This window comes from Nycticebus coucang, chromosome 4 (assembly GCF_027406575.1).
Source record: "Nycticebus coucang isolate mNycCou1 chromosome 4, mNycCou1.pri, whole genome shotgun sequence".
Taxonomy (NCBI): Eukaryota; Metazoa; Chordata; class Mammalia; order Primates; family Lorisidae; genus Nycticebus; species Nycticebus coucang.
This window is the reverse complement of record NC_069783.1, coordinates 115,977,883-115,995,545: the sequence shown is the minus strand read 5'-3', so window position 1 is coordinate 115,995,545 and position 17,663 is coordinate 115,977,883. Positions and strand designations below refer to the sequence as shown.

Below are 17,663 nucleotides of genomic sequence, written 5' to 3'. Positions count from 1 at the left end.
ACTGCAATAAACAGCCCTCTTGTTACTAAAGTTATTTTTGTCATTTTTTGATATTATGAATTATGTAACATTTATTACCTGGTAGTATTAAAGTGACCCACTAACTCATTTCTAGCAGTCAGTTTACTACTCTAAAAAAATTGCTTTGAAAATTCAAACATTGGGCGGCACCTGTGGCTCAGTTGGTAAGGCACCGGCCCCATATACTGAGGGTTGCGGGTTCAAACCCGGTCCCGGCCAAACTGCAATCAAAAAATAGCCGGGCGTTGTGGTGGGCGCCTGTAGTCCCAGCTACCTGAGGCAAGAGAATCGCTTAAGCCCAGGAGTTGGAGGTTGCTGTGAGCTGTGTGAGGCTACAGCACTCTACCGAGGGCCATAAAGTGCGACTCTGTCTCTACAAAAAAAAAAGAAAAGAAAAGAAAATTCAACCATTATAAATATTTGTCCTGAGTTGAAAAACTTATAAAAGACATTCTTGGGATAACTGGAAAAATTTAAAGATGGTCTAATATTAAATAATATTATTACTATTGTTAATTATCTTAAGTATAATAATGGGGCTGTAGTTATAGAAAAAAACATTTTTATTCTTAAGAGATGCATGCTGTCTGAAACTTCAAAAACTCAGTCATATTATATATATTATACATATATACATATATTCACATACACAAATTAAATATGGCAAAATGTTAATAATGTTTTAATCTAGATGAAATATAAATAGGAATTCATTACACTATTTTTTCTTCCTTCAACTTCTCTAGATGTTTCAAAATTTTCCTAATTATAAAAAGTTGAGCAAAAAAAGAAAAGACCTGGGATACTATCCATAGCTCAGTGGTTAGGGTGCTGGTCACATGCTCCAGGGCAGGTGGGTTCAAACCAGCCCAGGCCTGCTAAACAAACAAACAAACAACCCCCTTCCCCCCCAAAAAAAACCTGGGTGTTGTGACAGGTGCCTGTAGTCTCAGTTACTAGGGAGGCTAAGGCAAAAGAATGGCTTGAGCCCAAGAGTTTGAGGTTGCTGTGAGCTGTGACACCATAGCACTCTACCGAGGGTAACAAAGCAAAACTCAGTTTCAATAAAAAAAAAAAAAGAGAGAGAGAGACAGAGAGAGAAAAGACCTGTTACAAAATTGTTTAAAATAATTTAGAAAGGGCTCGGCGCCTGTAGCTCAAGTGGCTAAGGCGCCAGCCACATACACCTGAGCTGGCGGGTTCGAATCCAGCCTGGGCCTGCAAAACAACAATGACAGCTGCAACCAAATAAAAAAAAAAAAGTAGCTGGGTGTTATGGCAGGTGCCTGTAGTCCCAGCTACTTGGAGGCAGAGGCAGGAGAATTGCTTGAGCCCAGGAGTTGGAGGTTTCTGTGAGCTGTGATGCCACGCACTCTACCCACTACTGTATTCCCATAAAGCATGCTGGGATTACAGATGTGAGTCCTCATGTTTTTTTCCTTTGAAGTTAAATGTTGCCTGATACACACAGGATGGCAGTGAGCAGCTTGAAGCTCTGTCTCAAAATAATGATAATAATAATAATAATAATTTAGAAAGACCACAATAAAATTAATAGAAACAAGCAACGTGAAACTAGATGAAAAAAATATATATATTTTTTTGTTTGTTTGTTTTTAGACAGAGTTCTACCCTATGCCTTGAGCAGAGTACAATGGCATCATAGCTCACTGCAATCTCAGACTCGGCTGTGGGCATCCTGATGCCTCAGGCTCTGAAGCCAATGGGATTATAGGTGCTTGCTGCAGCACTGGCTGGGTTTTTCCATTTTTCTCATGAGTCGGGGTCTCACTCTCGCTCAGACAAGCCTTGAACTCCTGAGCTCAAGCAATCCTCCCTCCTCAGCCTCCCACAGTGCTGGGATTACAGGCATGAGCCACCATGACCGGCTGAACAAATATATATATATTTTTAAAAATATTAAATTTTATTAGTTCAAACTGGGGAATCTTGATGTATCCTGAATAAAACAGTCGAAAATTACAATACCAGGATGTAAATGACAATCAGCCTCAAGAACATGCTCTACTGGTATCTCTTTCACCTTCTAAAAAAAGACTTTGTTATTCAATGTTTGATAAACAACATCTATTGCCATTCAATGAAGAAGGTGACCACCAGTGCCCTGCATTATTTCTACAACTTTTATTAGTCCTTAAGAACCCACTACTGTCTTCCCATAAAGTATGCTGGGATTACAGATGTGAGTCCTCATGTCTTTTTCCTTTGAAGTTAAATGCTGCCTGATATACACAGGATGGCAGTGAGCAGTGAATATTGCACAACTGTGGTGTCAGTCTTCATGTCTCCAGTGTTCAGTACACACTCCTTCTTAATGCATGGTGCCTTATTAGAACCAACTGTTCTACCAAATCAGAGAAAAATAACGGGCCACAAGCTTTGGACCCTGAGAATTTTATTTTTTGAGACAGCCTCAAGCTGTCGCCCTGGGTAGAGTGCTGTGGCATCACAGTTCACAGCAACCTCCAACTCTTGGGCTCAAGCGATTCTCCTGTCTCCACCTCCCAAGTAGCTGGGACTACAGGCGTCCACCACAATGCCCAGCTATTTTTTTTTTTTTTTTTGGTTGCAGCTGTCATTGTTGTTTGACGGGCCCGGGCTGGATTCGAACCCGCCAGCTCAGGTGTATGTGGCTGGCACCTTAGCTGCTTGAGCCACAGGTGCCAAGCCGAAAATATATTTTTTGAATGTTATAAAAGATGTTTTCTACCAATTCCCATAAAAGCCATTATATGTTGATCTTTTAGGATAACTTAAAGATCTGAGAACTTCTGGGGGAGGTAGCTATAAAGTCTCTTTTCTCTCCTACTCAAATTTTGTCTTTAACAATCTGGAATTTGAGTTAGTACATAGGCTTTTCATGCCAGTAGCTTGAATATGCAATGGTAAAAAATACATCTGAGCTTTACCTTGAATCTTCACAGAGGTCAAGAACATTAGGGACAGGAACATCAGCATTTGCAAGGGCTTTCATAATCCTGTCAGAAAAAATTAAAATAAAGCATACTGCTGGCCAAACTGATGAAATTTTCTTAAAATTATTTTTCTGATTTAAAAATTAGTATAGGCACAAATTAGATTGAAATTCTAATAAATATTCAATTGACTCAAACGTAGATAAAAACAAAAAACAGATGGGATAAACAAAAAACAAATGGTGAAGTTGTAAACTTAAATGAAACACACCAAAAATATGACCTGCCTATATGATGTCTATAAGAGATATGCTTTAAATATAAAAACATAATAGGTTGAAAATGGAAGGCTAGAAAGGGAAATATCATGTAATTGGTAAGTGTAAGGAAGTTGGTGTGGCTACTTCAGCATCAGATAAAGAGGCCTTTATAACAGAGAATAAGAGACAAAGACAGTTCAAAATGATAAAGTACTTGATTATCAGGAAGATATTACAATCATAAATACATATGTGCTTAACAACAGAGCTTAGAAATACATGAATGAAGTATAAATGATTCAAACTAAAAATAAAAACGGACAAATCCACAGTTGTATTAATAGTTGAGATTTAAAGGCCAGGCACAGTGGCTCATGCCTGTAATCTTAGCACTTTGGGAAGCCGAGGCAGGTAGATTGCCAGAGCTCACAGGTTGAGACTAGCCTGAGGAAGAGCAAGACCCTGTCTCTAAAAATAGCTGGGCATTGTGGTGGGTGCCTGTAGTTCTAGCTACTGGGGAGGCTGAGACAATAGACTCTCTTGAGCCCAGGAGTTTGAGGTTGCTATGAGCTGTGATGCCACAGCACTCTATTGAAGGTGACAAAGTGAGACTCTGTCTCAAAAATAAATAAACAGGCTCAGTGCTCGTGGCTCAATGGTTAGAGCACTAGCCACATACCAGAGGCAAGCGGGTTCAAACCCAGCCCAGGCCTGCTAAAAAATAATGACAATTGCAACAAAAAAATAGCTAGGTATTGTGGTAGGTGCCTGTAGTCCTAGCTACTTGGGAGGCTGAGGCAAGAGACTCACTTAAGGCCAAGAGTTTGAGGTTGCTGTGAGCTGAGATGCCCTGGTACTCTACTCAACCGAGGGTAACATAGTGAGACTCTGTCTCAAAAAAAAAAAAAAAAAAGAAGGGCTTGGCGCCTGTAGCTCAAGCTGCTAAGGCGCCAGTCACATACACCAGAATTGGCGGGTTCGAATCCAGCCTGGGCCTGACAAACAATGACAAATACAACCAAAAAAAAAAAAAAAAATAGCCGGGCGTTGTGGCAGGCACCTGTAGTCCCAGCTACTTGGGAGGCTGAGGCAAGAGAATTGCTTAAGTTGGAGATTGCTGTGATGCCATGGCACTCTATCCAGGGTGACAGCTTGAGGGGAGGTAGGGAGGGAGGAAGGAAGGGAAGAAAGAAAGAAAGAAAAATAAAACTAAAAAATCAGGCTTGGCACCTGTGTAGCTTAGCGGCTAGGGCACCAGCCACATACACCAGAGCTGGCAGGTTCAAACCCAGCCCAGGCCTGCCAAACAACAATGACAACTACAACCAAAACAGCCAGGCATGGCTGGTGCCTGTAGTCCCAACTACTTGGGAGGCTGAAACAAGAGATACTGCTTAAGCCCAAGAGTTTGAGGTTGCTGTGAGCTGTGATGTCAGAGCACTCTACTGAGGGTGACATAGTGAGACTCTGTCTCAAAAAAAATAAATAAATAAATAATAAATTTTTTTTTAAAAAGTAGGGATTTTAATACCCCTTTCTCAGTAATGCTAGAACTAGACAAAGAGATTTATCTAAAGATACAGATCTGAACACCACCACCAACCACTTGACCTGATAGACATTTCTTTTTTTTTTTTTGCAGTTTTTGACGAGGGCCTGGTTTGAACCTACCACCTCCGGTATATGGGCTGGAACCCTACTCCTTTGAGCCACAGGCACCACCCATCCTGATGGACGTTTCTATAACACTCACTCAGCAACTGCAAAATACACATTTTTTTGGCTGGGACTGAGTTTGAACCTGCCACCTCCAACATATGGGGTCAATGCCCTACTCCTTTGAGCCACAGGCACCACCCAAATACACATTATTTTTAAGTATACATAGTATGTTTACCAAGATAAATCATGTGCTGGTTCATAAAATAAGTCTCCATACTTTCAATAAATATGGAAATTTTGCAGAGTATTTCTCAGACCTCAATGGAATTAAACTAGATTAATATATGATATCTGGGAAAAAACCAATTATTTGAAAACAAAATAACTCACTCTATAGAACCCAGGGGTTAATGAAGAAATCAAAAGAGAAATTAGAAAATATTTCAAATAATAATAATACAAAATTTGTAAGACACAGCTAAGCTGTGCTTAGAAAGGAAGTTATAACTTTAAATGTTTGTGTTAGATATCTTTGTATACTATAATAGTTGGAGATTTTTTTTTTTTTGGCCGGGGCTGGGTTTGAACCCGCCACCTCCGGCATATGGGACCGGTGCCCTACCCGCTGAGCCACAGGCGCCACCCATAGTTGGAGATTTTAATACCCCATTGGCAGAACTGGACAGATCTCCAAGCAGAAACTAAACAAAGAAATAATGGACTTAAACAAGACCCCAGAACAAATGGACTTAACAGACATTTATAGAACACTTTATCCTAACAAAACCAAATACACATTCTTCTCATCAGCCCACAGATCATCTTCCAAAATTGATCATATCTTAGGTCACAAAGCTAATCTCAACAAATTCAGAGGAATAGAAATTATCCCCTGTATCTTCTCAGACCGTAATGGAATACAAGTTGAACTCAACAGCAACAGAAATCTTCATTCTCAAATAAAATCATGGAAACTAAATAACCTTATGTTAAATGACAGATGGGTCATAGACAAGATCAAGAAAGAGATCATTAGATTTCTGGAACAAAATGATAATGAAGACACAAACTATCAAAACCTGTGGGATACTGCAAAGGCAGTGCTTAGAGGGAAATTTATAGCATTAGATGCCTTCGTCAAGAAAAGAGAAAGAGGGACAGGCTCGGCTCCACATGGGGCCAGTGCGGCTCTGTGTAACTGGAAGGAAGCTGGAGCCAGATGCCAAACTGGAGGGGCGGCCCTGACCCTATTACCAAGGTCCTGCTGCAGGGAGCCCCCTTCCTCCCCCAGACTTGTGTGTTCGGGCTCTCTGCGGGCTGAGGCCCAGGGTGTCAGGCTTCCTCGCACCAGGTGAAGGGAACTGGGAAGCCTTGAGGGACTCCCCAACCCCCCAATAACTCCAGGCGTGAAAACCCCTGCAAGGCAAATGTGCAATACCAACATGTCTATGTCTACTGATGTAACCACCTCAGATTCCAGCTTTGGAACAGGAGACCCTGGTTAGACCAAAACCATTGCTTTTGAAGTTGTTAAAGTCTGTTGGTGCACAAAAAGATACTTACACAATGAAAGAGGTTATATTTTATCTTGCCCAGTATATTATGATGAAACGATTATAGGATGAAAAGCAACAACATATTGTATATTGTTCAAATGATCTTCTAGGAGATTTGTTTGGAGTGCCAAGCTTCTCTGTGAAAGAGCACAGGAAAATATATACAATGATCTACAGAAACTTGGTAGTAGTCAATCAGCAGGAATTATCAAACTCAGGTACATCTGTGACTGAGAACAAATGTCACCTTGAAGACGGGAGTGATCAGAAGGATCCTGTGCCAGAGCTACAGGAAGAGAAACCTTCCTCTTCAAATTTGGTTTCTAGACCATCCACCTCATCTAGAAGAAGAGCCATCAGTGAGACAGAAGAAAATTCAGACGAACTGTCTAGAGAAGGACAGAAAAAATGTCACAGATCTGATAGTATTTCCCTTTCCTTTGATGAAAGCCTGGCTGTGTGTGATAAGGGAGATCTGCTGTGAAAGAAGTAGCCCCAGTGAGTCTCCAGGGACACTGTCACACCTGGATCTTGATGCTGGTGTAAGTGAACCTTCAGGTGACTGGTTGGATCAGAATCCAGTTTCAGATCAGTTTAGTGTAGAATTTGAAGTTGAATCTCTTGATTTGGAAGATGATAGTCTTAGTGAAGAAGGACAAGAACTCTCAGATGAAGATGATGAGGTGTATTGAGTTACTGTGTATCAAGCAGAGGAGAGTGACACAGATTCATTTGAAGAAGATCCTGAAATTTCTTTAGCTGACTACTGGAAATGTACATCATGCAATGAAATGAATCCTCCCCTTCCACCACATTGCAACAGATGTTGGGCCCTTCGTGAGAATTGGCTTCCTGAAGATAAAGGAAAAGATAGAGGGGATAGCTCTAAGAAAGCCAAGCTAGAAAATTCAACACAAGCAGAAGAGGGCTTTGATGTTCCGGACTGTAAAAAAACTACAGGGAGTGATTCCAAAGAGTCATCTGTGGAGGAAAAAGATGATAAAATCACGCAGGCCTCCAAGTCACAAGACAGCGAGGACTATTCTCAGCTGTCAACTTCTAATAGCATTATTTACAGCAGCCAAGAAGATATCAAAGAGTTTGAGAGGGAAGAAACAAAAGACAAAGAATAAAGTATAGAATCCAGCTTTTCCTCTTAATGCCATTGAATCTTGTGTGATTTCCCAAGGTCAACCTAAAAATGGTTGCATTGTCCATGGCAAAACAAGACACCTTATGGCATGCTTCACATGTACAAAGAAGCTAAAGAAAAGGATTAAGCCATGTCCAGTATGTAGACAACTGATTCAGATGATTATGCTAACTTACTTCCCCTAGCTGACCTGCCAATAAAAGTAGAATATATATTTCTAACTATATAACTCTAAAAATTTAGACAACATGGAATTTATTTTTATTTACTATATCAAAGTGAGAAAGTGTCTCAAACCAGATAGATTTTTTTCTTTTTACCAGATAGGTTTTTTCTTTAGTGTACTTTACCGACTTCAGGAGAGGAATAGTGAATATTTATTTCCTTTTGGGAAAATTTCACTTCCATTTGTATTTGGCTTTTAATGTAATTTGAGTTGGATACATAGTTCATCCTTTACCCATGCTCCTTTCTGTTAAATAAGAAGTATCTGATTTTTTGAAATACAATATGTGAGTAGGATACCTAAATGTAATTTAGTACCTTGTATAGAGAAAATGTGCAGTAGATTTTGATTAAATTTTTGAAACTCTTAAAAAAAAAAAAAAAAAAGGAAAGAGAGCAAGTCAGCAGCCAAATAGGCCATCTCAAGCAACTGGAAAAGGAAAACAATTTAATCCCAAATCCAGCAGAATAAAAGAAATACCCAAAATTAGAGCAAAACTAAATGAAATTGAAAACAAAAGAATTATTCAGAAGATCAGCAAAACAAAAAGTTGGTTCTTTGAAAAGATTAATAAAATTGATAAACCCTCGGCTAGACTAATCAGAAACAGGAAAACAGGATCTCTAATAACTGCAATCAGAAATGATAAAGGGGAAATAACAACAGATAACACAGAAATACAAAACAGTCTCAACAATTACTACAAAAAACTCTATTCCCAGAAATATCAAAATGTAGAGGTAATGGACTGATATCTGAAGCCCGATACCTTCCAAAACTCAACCAGAAAGATTTAGAAATCTTGAATAGACCAATATCAAGTACTGAAATAGCATCAATTATACAGTCTCCTAAAAAAGAAAAGCCCTGGACCAGATGTTTTCACACCAGAATTCTATCAAACCTTCAAAAAGGAACTAGTTCCTAGAATGCATAAACTTGTCCAAAATATAGAGAAAGAAGGAATCCTCCCCAACGCATTCTATGAAGCAAATATCACCCTGATCCCCAAACCAGGAATGGAACCAACAAAAAAAAGAAAACTATAGACCAATATCTTTAATGAATATCGATGCAAAAATATTCAACAAGATTTTAGCAAACAGAATACAACAACACATTAAAAAGATTATACACCATGATCAAGTGGCTTTTATCCCAGAGACACAAGGTTGGTTTAACATATGCAAATCTATATATATAATACACCACACAAATAGAATAAAAAACAAAGACCATATGATTCTTTCAATTGATGCAGAAAAGGCTTTTGATAATATCCAGCATCTTTTCATGATAAAAACACTCAAGAAAATAGGCTTTAGAAGAAACATTCCTTAAGCTGATAGAAGCTATCCACAACAGATCCACAGCCAATATCATATTGAATGGAGTAAAACTGAAAGCATTCCCACTCAAATCTGGAACTAGACAAGGATGCCTATTGTCTCCACTGCTATTTAAAATAGTGTTGGAAGTGCTAGCCATAGCAATCAGGCAAGAGAAGGAGATCGAAGGAATCCAAATGGGGGCAGAGGAGGTCAAAGTTTCCCTCTTCGCAGATAACATGATCTTATACCTGGAAAACCCTAGGGACTCAACTACAAAGCTCTTAGAAGTCACCAAGGAATATAACGGCATCTCAGGTTACAAAATCAATACCCGTAAATCAGTAGCCTTCGTATACACCAACAATTGTCAAGCCAAGAACAAAGTCAAAGACTATTCTTTTTACACCAAAGAAGATGAAATACCTGGGAATGTATCAAATAAAAGACGTGATAGATCTCTATAAAAAGAATTATGAAACTTTGAGAAAGGAAATAGCACAAGATGTTAACAAATAGAAGAACACATTATGCTCATGGCTGGGAAGAATCAACATTGTTAAAATGTCCATACTGGGTGGCACCTGTAGCTCAAGGAGTAGGGTGCTGGCCCCATATACTGGAGGTGGTGGGTTCAAATCCAGCCCTGGCCAAAAACTGCAAAAAAAAAAAGTCCATACTAACCAAAGCAATCTATAGATTTAATGCAATCCCCATCAAAGCACCAATGTCATACTTTAAATATCTTGAAAAAATAGTACTTCAATTCATATGGAACCAGAAAAAACTCTGAATAGCAAATATAGTTCTAAAAATAAAAACAATTCTGGAGGCATCACATTGCCAGACTTCAGGTTGTATTACAAGGCTACAGGGATCAAAACAGCATGGTAGCATCACAAAAATAGAGACACAGATCTATGAAATAGGATAGAGAATCTAGAGATGAACCCAGCCACATATCATCATTTAATCTTTGATAAGCCTAACAAAAACTTGCAATGGGGAAAAGAATCCTTATTTAACAAATGGTGCTGGGAGAAGTGGTTATCCACATTCAGAGACTGAAACTGGACCTGCAAGCATCTCTCACCATTGAGAAAAATCAATTCTCTCTCTCTCTTTTTTATTTTTTTTTTGGTGGTAAGATAGGACTTTTATTAGAAGTTAGAAAGGAATACAGAAGCAGTAAAAAGCACCAGAGCTTCCAAAAGGGAAAAAGAACTAAAGAACTCCCTCTGGAGTCTCCACGTGGGCTCTTTCATCTAGGGGTCTTAAGTCTAGAGGATTACACATGGCTGGCAGTTGGCCCTTTACAGTCTTTGTCCCTGAGAAGGGATTAGGGCAGTGCTCCTACCCAAGGTGGAACCACCAAAAAAACCATCACAGGCTGCTTTGTTCATGATCTTATCAGAGAAAAATCAATTCTCTTTGGATAAAAGATTTAAATTTAAGACACGAAACAATAAAAATTCTAGAAGAGAATGTGGGAAAAAACACTTTAAGATATTGCCCTGGGAATAAACTTTATGAGGAAAACTCCCCCAGCGACTGCAGCAACACCAAAAATAAATAACTGGGACTTAATCAAGCTAAAAAGCTTTTGCACAGCTCAGAGTACCACAAACAGAGCAAACAGCCCTCAGAATGGGAGAAGATTTTTTTTTTTTTTTTTTTGTAGAGACAGAGTCTCACTTTACCGCCCTCAGTAGAGTGCCATGACGTCACACAGCTCACAGCAACCTCCAGCTCTTGGGCTTACGTGATTCTCTTGCCTCAGCCTCCCGAGCAGCTGGGACTACAGGCACCCACCACCATGCCCGGCTATTTTTTTGTTGCAGTTTGGCCGGGGCCGGGTTTGAACCTGTTACCCTTGGTTTACAGGGCCAGCGCCCTACTCACTGAACCACAGGGAGTGGTTCTCCACCCAATGGGAGAAGATTTTTGCATGTTATGAATCTGACAAAGACCTGATAACTAGAATCTACAGAGAACTCAAATTAAACAATAAGAAAAGTGCAAATAATCCTCTCTACAAGTGGGCAAGAGATTTGAACAGAAACTTCTCCAAGGACGACAGACAAATGACCTAGAAACATGAAAAAATGCTCATCATTCTTAATCATCAGAGAAATGCAAATCAAACCAATCTAAGATATCAACTAAACCCAATAAGATTAGCCCACATCACAAAGTCCCAAAACACCAGATGCTGGCAGGATGTGGAAAGAAGGGAACGCGGCTACATTGCTGGTGGGATTGCAAACGAATACACCCTTTTGGAGAGCAGTATGCAGAATCCTCAAAGATCTAAATGTATACCTTCCATTTGAGCCTGCAATCCCATTATTAGGTATCTACCCAGAAGAACAAAAATCATTTTACAACAAAGACATCTGCATTAGAATGTTTACTGTGGCTCAATTCATAATTTCTAAGTCGGCGCGGCCTGTGGCTCAGTGAATAGGGCGCCAGCCCCATATGCTGAGGGTGGCGAGTTCAAATCCAGCCCTGGCCAAACAGCAACAAAAAAATAGCCGGGTGTTGTGGCGGGCGCCTGTAGTCCCAGCTGCTCGGGAGGCTGAGGCAGGAGAATCGCATAAGCCCAAGAGTTAGAGGTTGCTGTGAGCTATGTGACGTCATGGCACTCTACCCGAGGGCGGTACAGTGAGACTCTGTCTCTACAAAAAAGAAAAAAAAGAACCATAATTTCTAAGTCGTGGAAGCAACCTAAGTGCTTATCAACCCATGAATGGATCAACAATCTGTGGTATATGTATACCATAGAGTATTATTCAGCCATTAAAAAAGATGGAGACTTGGGGCAGCACCTGTGGCACAAAGGAGAAGGGCGCCAGCCCCATATACCAGAGGTGGCGGGTTCAAACTCAGCCCCGGCCAAAAACTGCAAAAAAAAAAAAAAGCTGGAGACTTTACATCTTTTACATTTACCTGGATGGAATTGAAATACATTCTTCTTTCCACAAGAATGGAAAAATAAATATCCATTGTATTCCATACTAATATGAAATCAATATTTAAACAATTACATGTTCCTAAGAACAATAAAACACTATTACAGTTCAGTTTGGGGGTAGAGGGAAGCAGGAGGGGGGAGGGGGAAAGACGTATGGCAGAAAGAGGAAGGGCACGAGGCAGGATCTCATCTAATGTGCACATTGTGAGGGTGTATAACATGCTCCCTGGGTGAGCAGCTCTTCTACAAATGGAACTTTACCTTGCAAGTGAGAACAGTGTAACCTAAATATTGTATCCTCATATTAATTTGAATAAAGTTTTTTTTTTGTTTTTTTTTTTTTAATTTTTTTTTGTAGAGACAGAGTCTCACTGTACCGCCCTCGGGTAGAGTGCCGTGGCGTCACACGGCTCACAGCAACCTCTAACTCCTGGGCTTCCGCGATTCTCTTGCCTCAGCCTCCCTAGTAGCTGGGACTACAGGCGCCCGCCACAACGCCCGGCTATTTTTTTTTTGTTGTTGCAGTTTGACCGGGGCTGGGTTTGAACCCGCCACCCTCGGCATGTGGGGCCGGCGCCCTACTCGCTGAGCCACAGGCGCCGCCCTGAATAAAGTTTTTTGAAAAAGACCTATTATCTTACTTCACCAGTTAGAATGTCAACTATTTGAAAATAGGTATCAGATTTTATGTCTCAAAGTACTTATCAAATGTCTTACACATGACGGGGACATTAACTTTTAATTACTAAGATTGTTAATGAATAAGACAGTGCATATTGTTATAAGCCATACAAGACATATTTGTTACATCCCTAAGAGCCATTCTCTATTTCTCTGGTTAATAGAAATTAGATTTCATACAGATATAGGGCATCTGGGCTTCACTGGGCCTGCCTTAACCCTAGGATGAATGGTCATTAATCTAAATCAATGGTTTTCAACTCTTAACTGATCAAATGCCTCTACTCAAGAATTAATATAATGCTGCAACTAAGAGAAACAGTTTGAAATCAAATTGCTACCCAGTATGTCTATTAATTGTGCCAGAATTTAGCTGTTTAAATATAATAGAACATAATGAAATTTTCATATGTGCATTGATATTTTGAATTGTTATAAATACAAAGCTGCAAATATAAAAAAAATGTTTGTGTTAGAAAAGAAAGATTTTAAATCACTGACTTAAGGTTATGCCTTAAGAAGGTAAAAATAAACCTAGAGTCAGTAGATGAAAGGACATAAAGTTAACAGCAGAAGTAAAATTAAATAAAAAATTAACAAAATCAAACACTGATTCTTTTTTTTGGGGGGGTCTTCAGATATCATACATTTATTTACTTAGCTAACTTCCAGGTTTTCTTAAACATAATTGCCAGCCAAACATTGATTCTTTGACAAGATCAACACGATTGATACATTCTTGTTTGTTTGTTTCTTTTTTTTTTTTTTTGTGGAGACAGAGTCTCACTTTATGGCCCTGCGTAGAGTGCCGTGGCCTCACACAGCTCACGGCAACCTCCAACTCATGGGCTTAAGCGATTCTCTTGCCTCAGCCTCCCCAGTAGCTGGGACTACAGGCGCCCGCCACAACACCCGGCTAGTTTTTGGTTGCAGTTTGGCCGGGGCCGGGTTTGAACCCGCCACCCTCGGTATATGGGGCCGGTGCCTTACCGACTGAGCCACAGGCACCACCCTACGATTGATACATTCTTAACTAGAATGATGAGAGAGTAAAAGAGAGAAAGAGAGAAGGGGAAAGACAGAGAGAATACAAATTATCAATCAGCAGTGCCTGTGGCTCAAAGGAGTAGGGCGCGGGCCCCATATGCCGGAGGTGGCGGGTTCAAACCCACCCTGGCCAAAAACCGCAAAAAAAAAAAAGAAAACAAATTATCAATCAATACCAGGAATGATAAAGAGGGGATATTACTATAGCGCCTATACATTAAAAGACAGGCCAAGCATGGTGGCTCATGCCTGTAATCTCAGCATTTTGGAAGGATGAGGTGGGAGGATCATTTGAGGAAGGAATTAGAGACTCACCCAGCCTAAGCAAAGGTGAGACCCTATCTCTTTACAAAAAGTAGAAAGATAATCTGGGCATGGTGGTACACACCTATAGTACTAGCTACACAGGAGGCTAAGACAGAAGGATCACTTGAGCCCATAAGGTTGAGATTATAGTGAGCTATAATACCACTGCACTCTAGCCTGGGCAGCAAAGCAAAACCCTATCTCAAAAAAAAAAAAAAAGAAAGAAAGAAAAGAAAAAGAAGGTGCTATTATGAACAATTTATGGGCAATAAATTCAACAGCTTAGGTGAAATGGAAAAATTCCTTATAAATTACAACTTACCAAAACTAAAACAAGAAGAAATATCTGAGCAAGCCTATATTTATTATACTGAATTCATAATCAAAAACCTTCTCCTAAAGAAAATTCAAATGTCTTACACATGACGGGGACAGATGGTTTTACTGGTGAAATCGACAAATATTTAAACAAGAAAATGTTTTTTTGTCTTTTTTTTCTGTTTGTTTGTTTTTTTAGAGACAGAGACTCACTATGCCAGGATCATAGCTCACTGCAGCTTCAAACTCCCAGGCTGATCCTTCTACCTCAGCCTCCTCAGTAGCTGGGACTACAGGCAGATGGTACCAACCACACCTGGCTAATTTTTTCTATTTTTTGTAGAGATTTGGGAGGGGTGGGGGTTCACTATATTGCCCAGGCTGGTCTCAAACTCAATCCTTTCCCCTTCGCCTTTTGAAGTGCTGGAATTACGGGCATGAGCCACTGCTTCCGGCCACATTTGGCATTTTACAAGCAGGCACTGTATTATATTTTATCTTCAGATGAACATTTCATTTTTCACTATAATGGAAATTCTGTACATTCTTGGATTTTTTTAAATATCATTCTACATACTCCAGAATATGGGATACTACATATTCCTTAGTACCTTAGAATACAGAATACTACATATTCCTTAGTACCTCTGGGAATGGTTAGAGAGAGATCCCAAGCAGGATTTTAGAATCTCTCTTGCCACAAGTACAGATCTGCTCTTACATGGGCATGTAGATTAAGTGCTCATAAAGAGCTGTAGGTTTTCTCCTTTGAGTAAGAACCCCTAAGCGTTCACAATTGTTAGTTGCAGTCCCTGCAAGACCTAGAGAAAAGTCAGAATCTAAGAACCAAAGAGTCAAGAGGAGAAGCAATAAACCACAAGAACTAGGAAGGGCCCAGAACTAAAGCACATTGTGCTTATTCCTCTCTGCAACTCTCCTTCTGCAGAGTGCAAGAGAAGAGACTGGGAATAAGAAGAGGAAGGGTAAATCCCATGAGAATGAGCCCCTTTCTAGAGCTCATTCTCCACAGGATTTGGAGTGAGTTTTTTTCCTACCTTCTATGTCTAAATTTTCCTATTTGCAAAACAAACTATTTGACTGGGGATAGGTTACATTTATTCTTTTAAATATTCTAGTATAGAAAATTTCAAACACATATAAAGGCAAAGAGCTTCATATAGTAAATCCCCATATACCTGTCATCCAGCTTCAATGACTATCCACTCTTGGCTACCTGGAGCCCCTCAGTATACTGATTTTCAGACTAGAGGTCTTAAAGACTTTAATCTTTACTAGAAAAATTTATTTATTTATTTATTATTATTTTTTTTTTGTAGAGACAGAGTCTCACTTTATTTCCCTGGGTAGAGTACCGTGGTGTCACACAGCTCACAGCAACCTTCAACTCTGGGGCTCAGGCGATTCTCTTGCCTCAGCCTCCCAAGTAGCTGGGACTACAAGTGCCCACCACAATGCCTGGCTACTTTTTTATTGCAATTTTGCCGGGGCTGGGTTTGAACCCGCCACCCTCTATATATGACCCTACCCACTGAGCCACAGGTGCTACCCTACTAGAAAAGTTTTTAAGAAGGGAAAGACTAAAGAGAATCTCAATAATGCCTTTTTTATCATCTAGAAGTTAAAAAAAAATCTAGTCTTCTGCAGGTTTAGGAATAGGAAAGAAAAAACAAAATTCTAAATGAAATTAGGTTACATGTTCTTATTCAAAATAACTGAAGGACTTCTAACTGCAGTTTTAAAAGTCTCAGGGCACTTCTACAGAGTGCTGATTTGTTAGTTCAGGGGCTAAGCTTGTGCAACATGGAGGCCAGGAGGGCAAGTGTCCCCTGGGCCCTGAGAACTTACCTGAACTCCCTCTCCACTGCGTGGGCAGATGGAAGGAGGGTCCCTGGAGGTTTCTTCCTCAGAACCAGCTGATGGTTGGCCAGCCTGAGGTAGTAAGTTGGATTTGACTGCCCATGATCAAACTGAAGGACATGCAATTGGTCTGCAAGTTTGAAAACAAAGGTAAGACTTAAATCTGAACATTGGATGACAGATCTGTACAGATATTCTTTCTTTCTAATAAGTTCTGCAGTTAGGATGCAAAATATCCTCATTTGGTATATAGAGCAAGGAAATTCTTTCCTTCCTGGGTACCAGGAGTGACTGAGTCCCAGACCCAGCTTGGGTGCAGAATCACATGTCATTACAGTTTGGCAAAGACCACTACTTCACACCATGATAATTTTCTTACTTTGTATGGGTGTCCAATTTTGTCCTTCTTGCCAACTCCTGCTTCATGACCAAAAACATTTTTATTCTGTTTATCAACTACAGTCATAGTCATGGCAACCTATCTTGCCAAAAGGAATGTTTTAAGCCTAAAGATGACACTGACGTGACAGCTAAAAGGAGCTGCACAGAAGCCTTCAGCTTGAGCCAACGCTGCTTCTATCAGATGCAATTTCCCACTCCACCAGGCTGAGTTCTGTGGCTACCTGGCAGGTTCCAGGCTGAGGTGAACCTCACTAACCTTCAGCTCCCTAAGAAGACCGAATTCTTCACTGGTAGAAGTGAATTCACTTCATTTGGTCAAAAGAACAAGAAAGCATAACTGGGCATTGTGGCAGATGCCTGTAGTCCCAGCTACTTAGGAGGCTGAGGCAAGAGAATTACTTTAGCCTAAGAGTTTGAGGTTGCTGTGAGCTGTGATGCCAGGGCCCTCTATCAACAGAGATATAGTGAGACTCTGTCTCAAAAAAAAAAAAAATAAATAACAAGAAAGCAAAGGGAACGTGCGTGAGTCTTTCAGCCTGGTCAGAAAGGGCTCCTCAGCTTTGTAGAGGCACTACCAAGAATCTGGTTGCCAGAAAACATCATAACATGAAACTCCATCAATAAAAGCCTTTTTATTTTTATTTTTTTTCATTTTTAGAGACAGAGCCTCACTTTATCACCCTTGGTAGAATGCCATGGCATCACAGCTCACAGCAACCTCCAACTCCTAGGCTTAGGTGATTCTCTAGCCTCAGCCTCCCAGGTAGCTGGGACTATAGGCGCCCGCCACAACTCCCGGCTATTTTTTTGTTGCAGTTTGGCCGAGGCTGGGATTGAACCTGCCACCCTCGGTATATGGGGCTGGCACCCTACCCACTGAACCACAGGCACCGCCCAATAAAAGCCTTTTTT

The 17,663-nt window shown here is 40.2% G+C and overlaps 1 protein-coding gene and 1 pseudogene across 5 annotated transcripts in view; one reads left to right on the top strand and one right to left on the bottom strand.

Annotated features, from left to right (window-relative positions):
* ACAD10 (acyl-CoA dehydrogenase family member 10) overlaps nt 1-17,663 on the bottom strand; it is an 85,723-nt gene that overhangs the window by 39,405 nt on the left and 28,655 nt on the right. For all 5 annotated transcript variants that reach the window (XM_053590242.1, XM_053590246.1, XM_053590243.1 and 2 more), the window contains 2 exons: nt 16,338-16,479; nt 2,952-3,020 (listed from right to left, as the gene is read on the bottom strand). In XM_053590242.1, the coding sequence (XP_053446217.1) occupies nt 2,952-3,020; nt 16,338-16,479 (211 nt within the window). The remainder of the gene's footprint in view (nt 1-2,951; nt 3,021-16,337; nt 16,480-17,663) is intronic.
* LOC128584985 (E3 ubiquitin-protein ligase Mdm2-like) lies at nt 6,307-7,773 on the top strand (annotated as a pseudogene).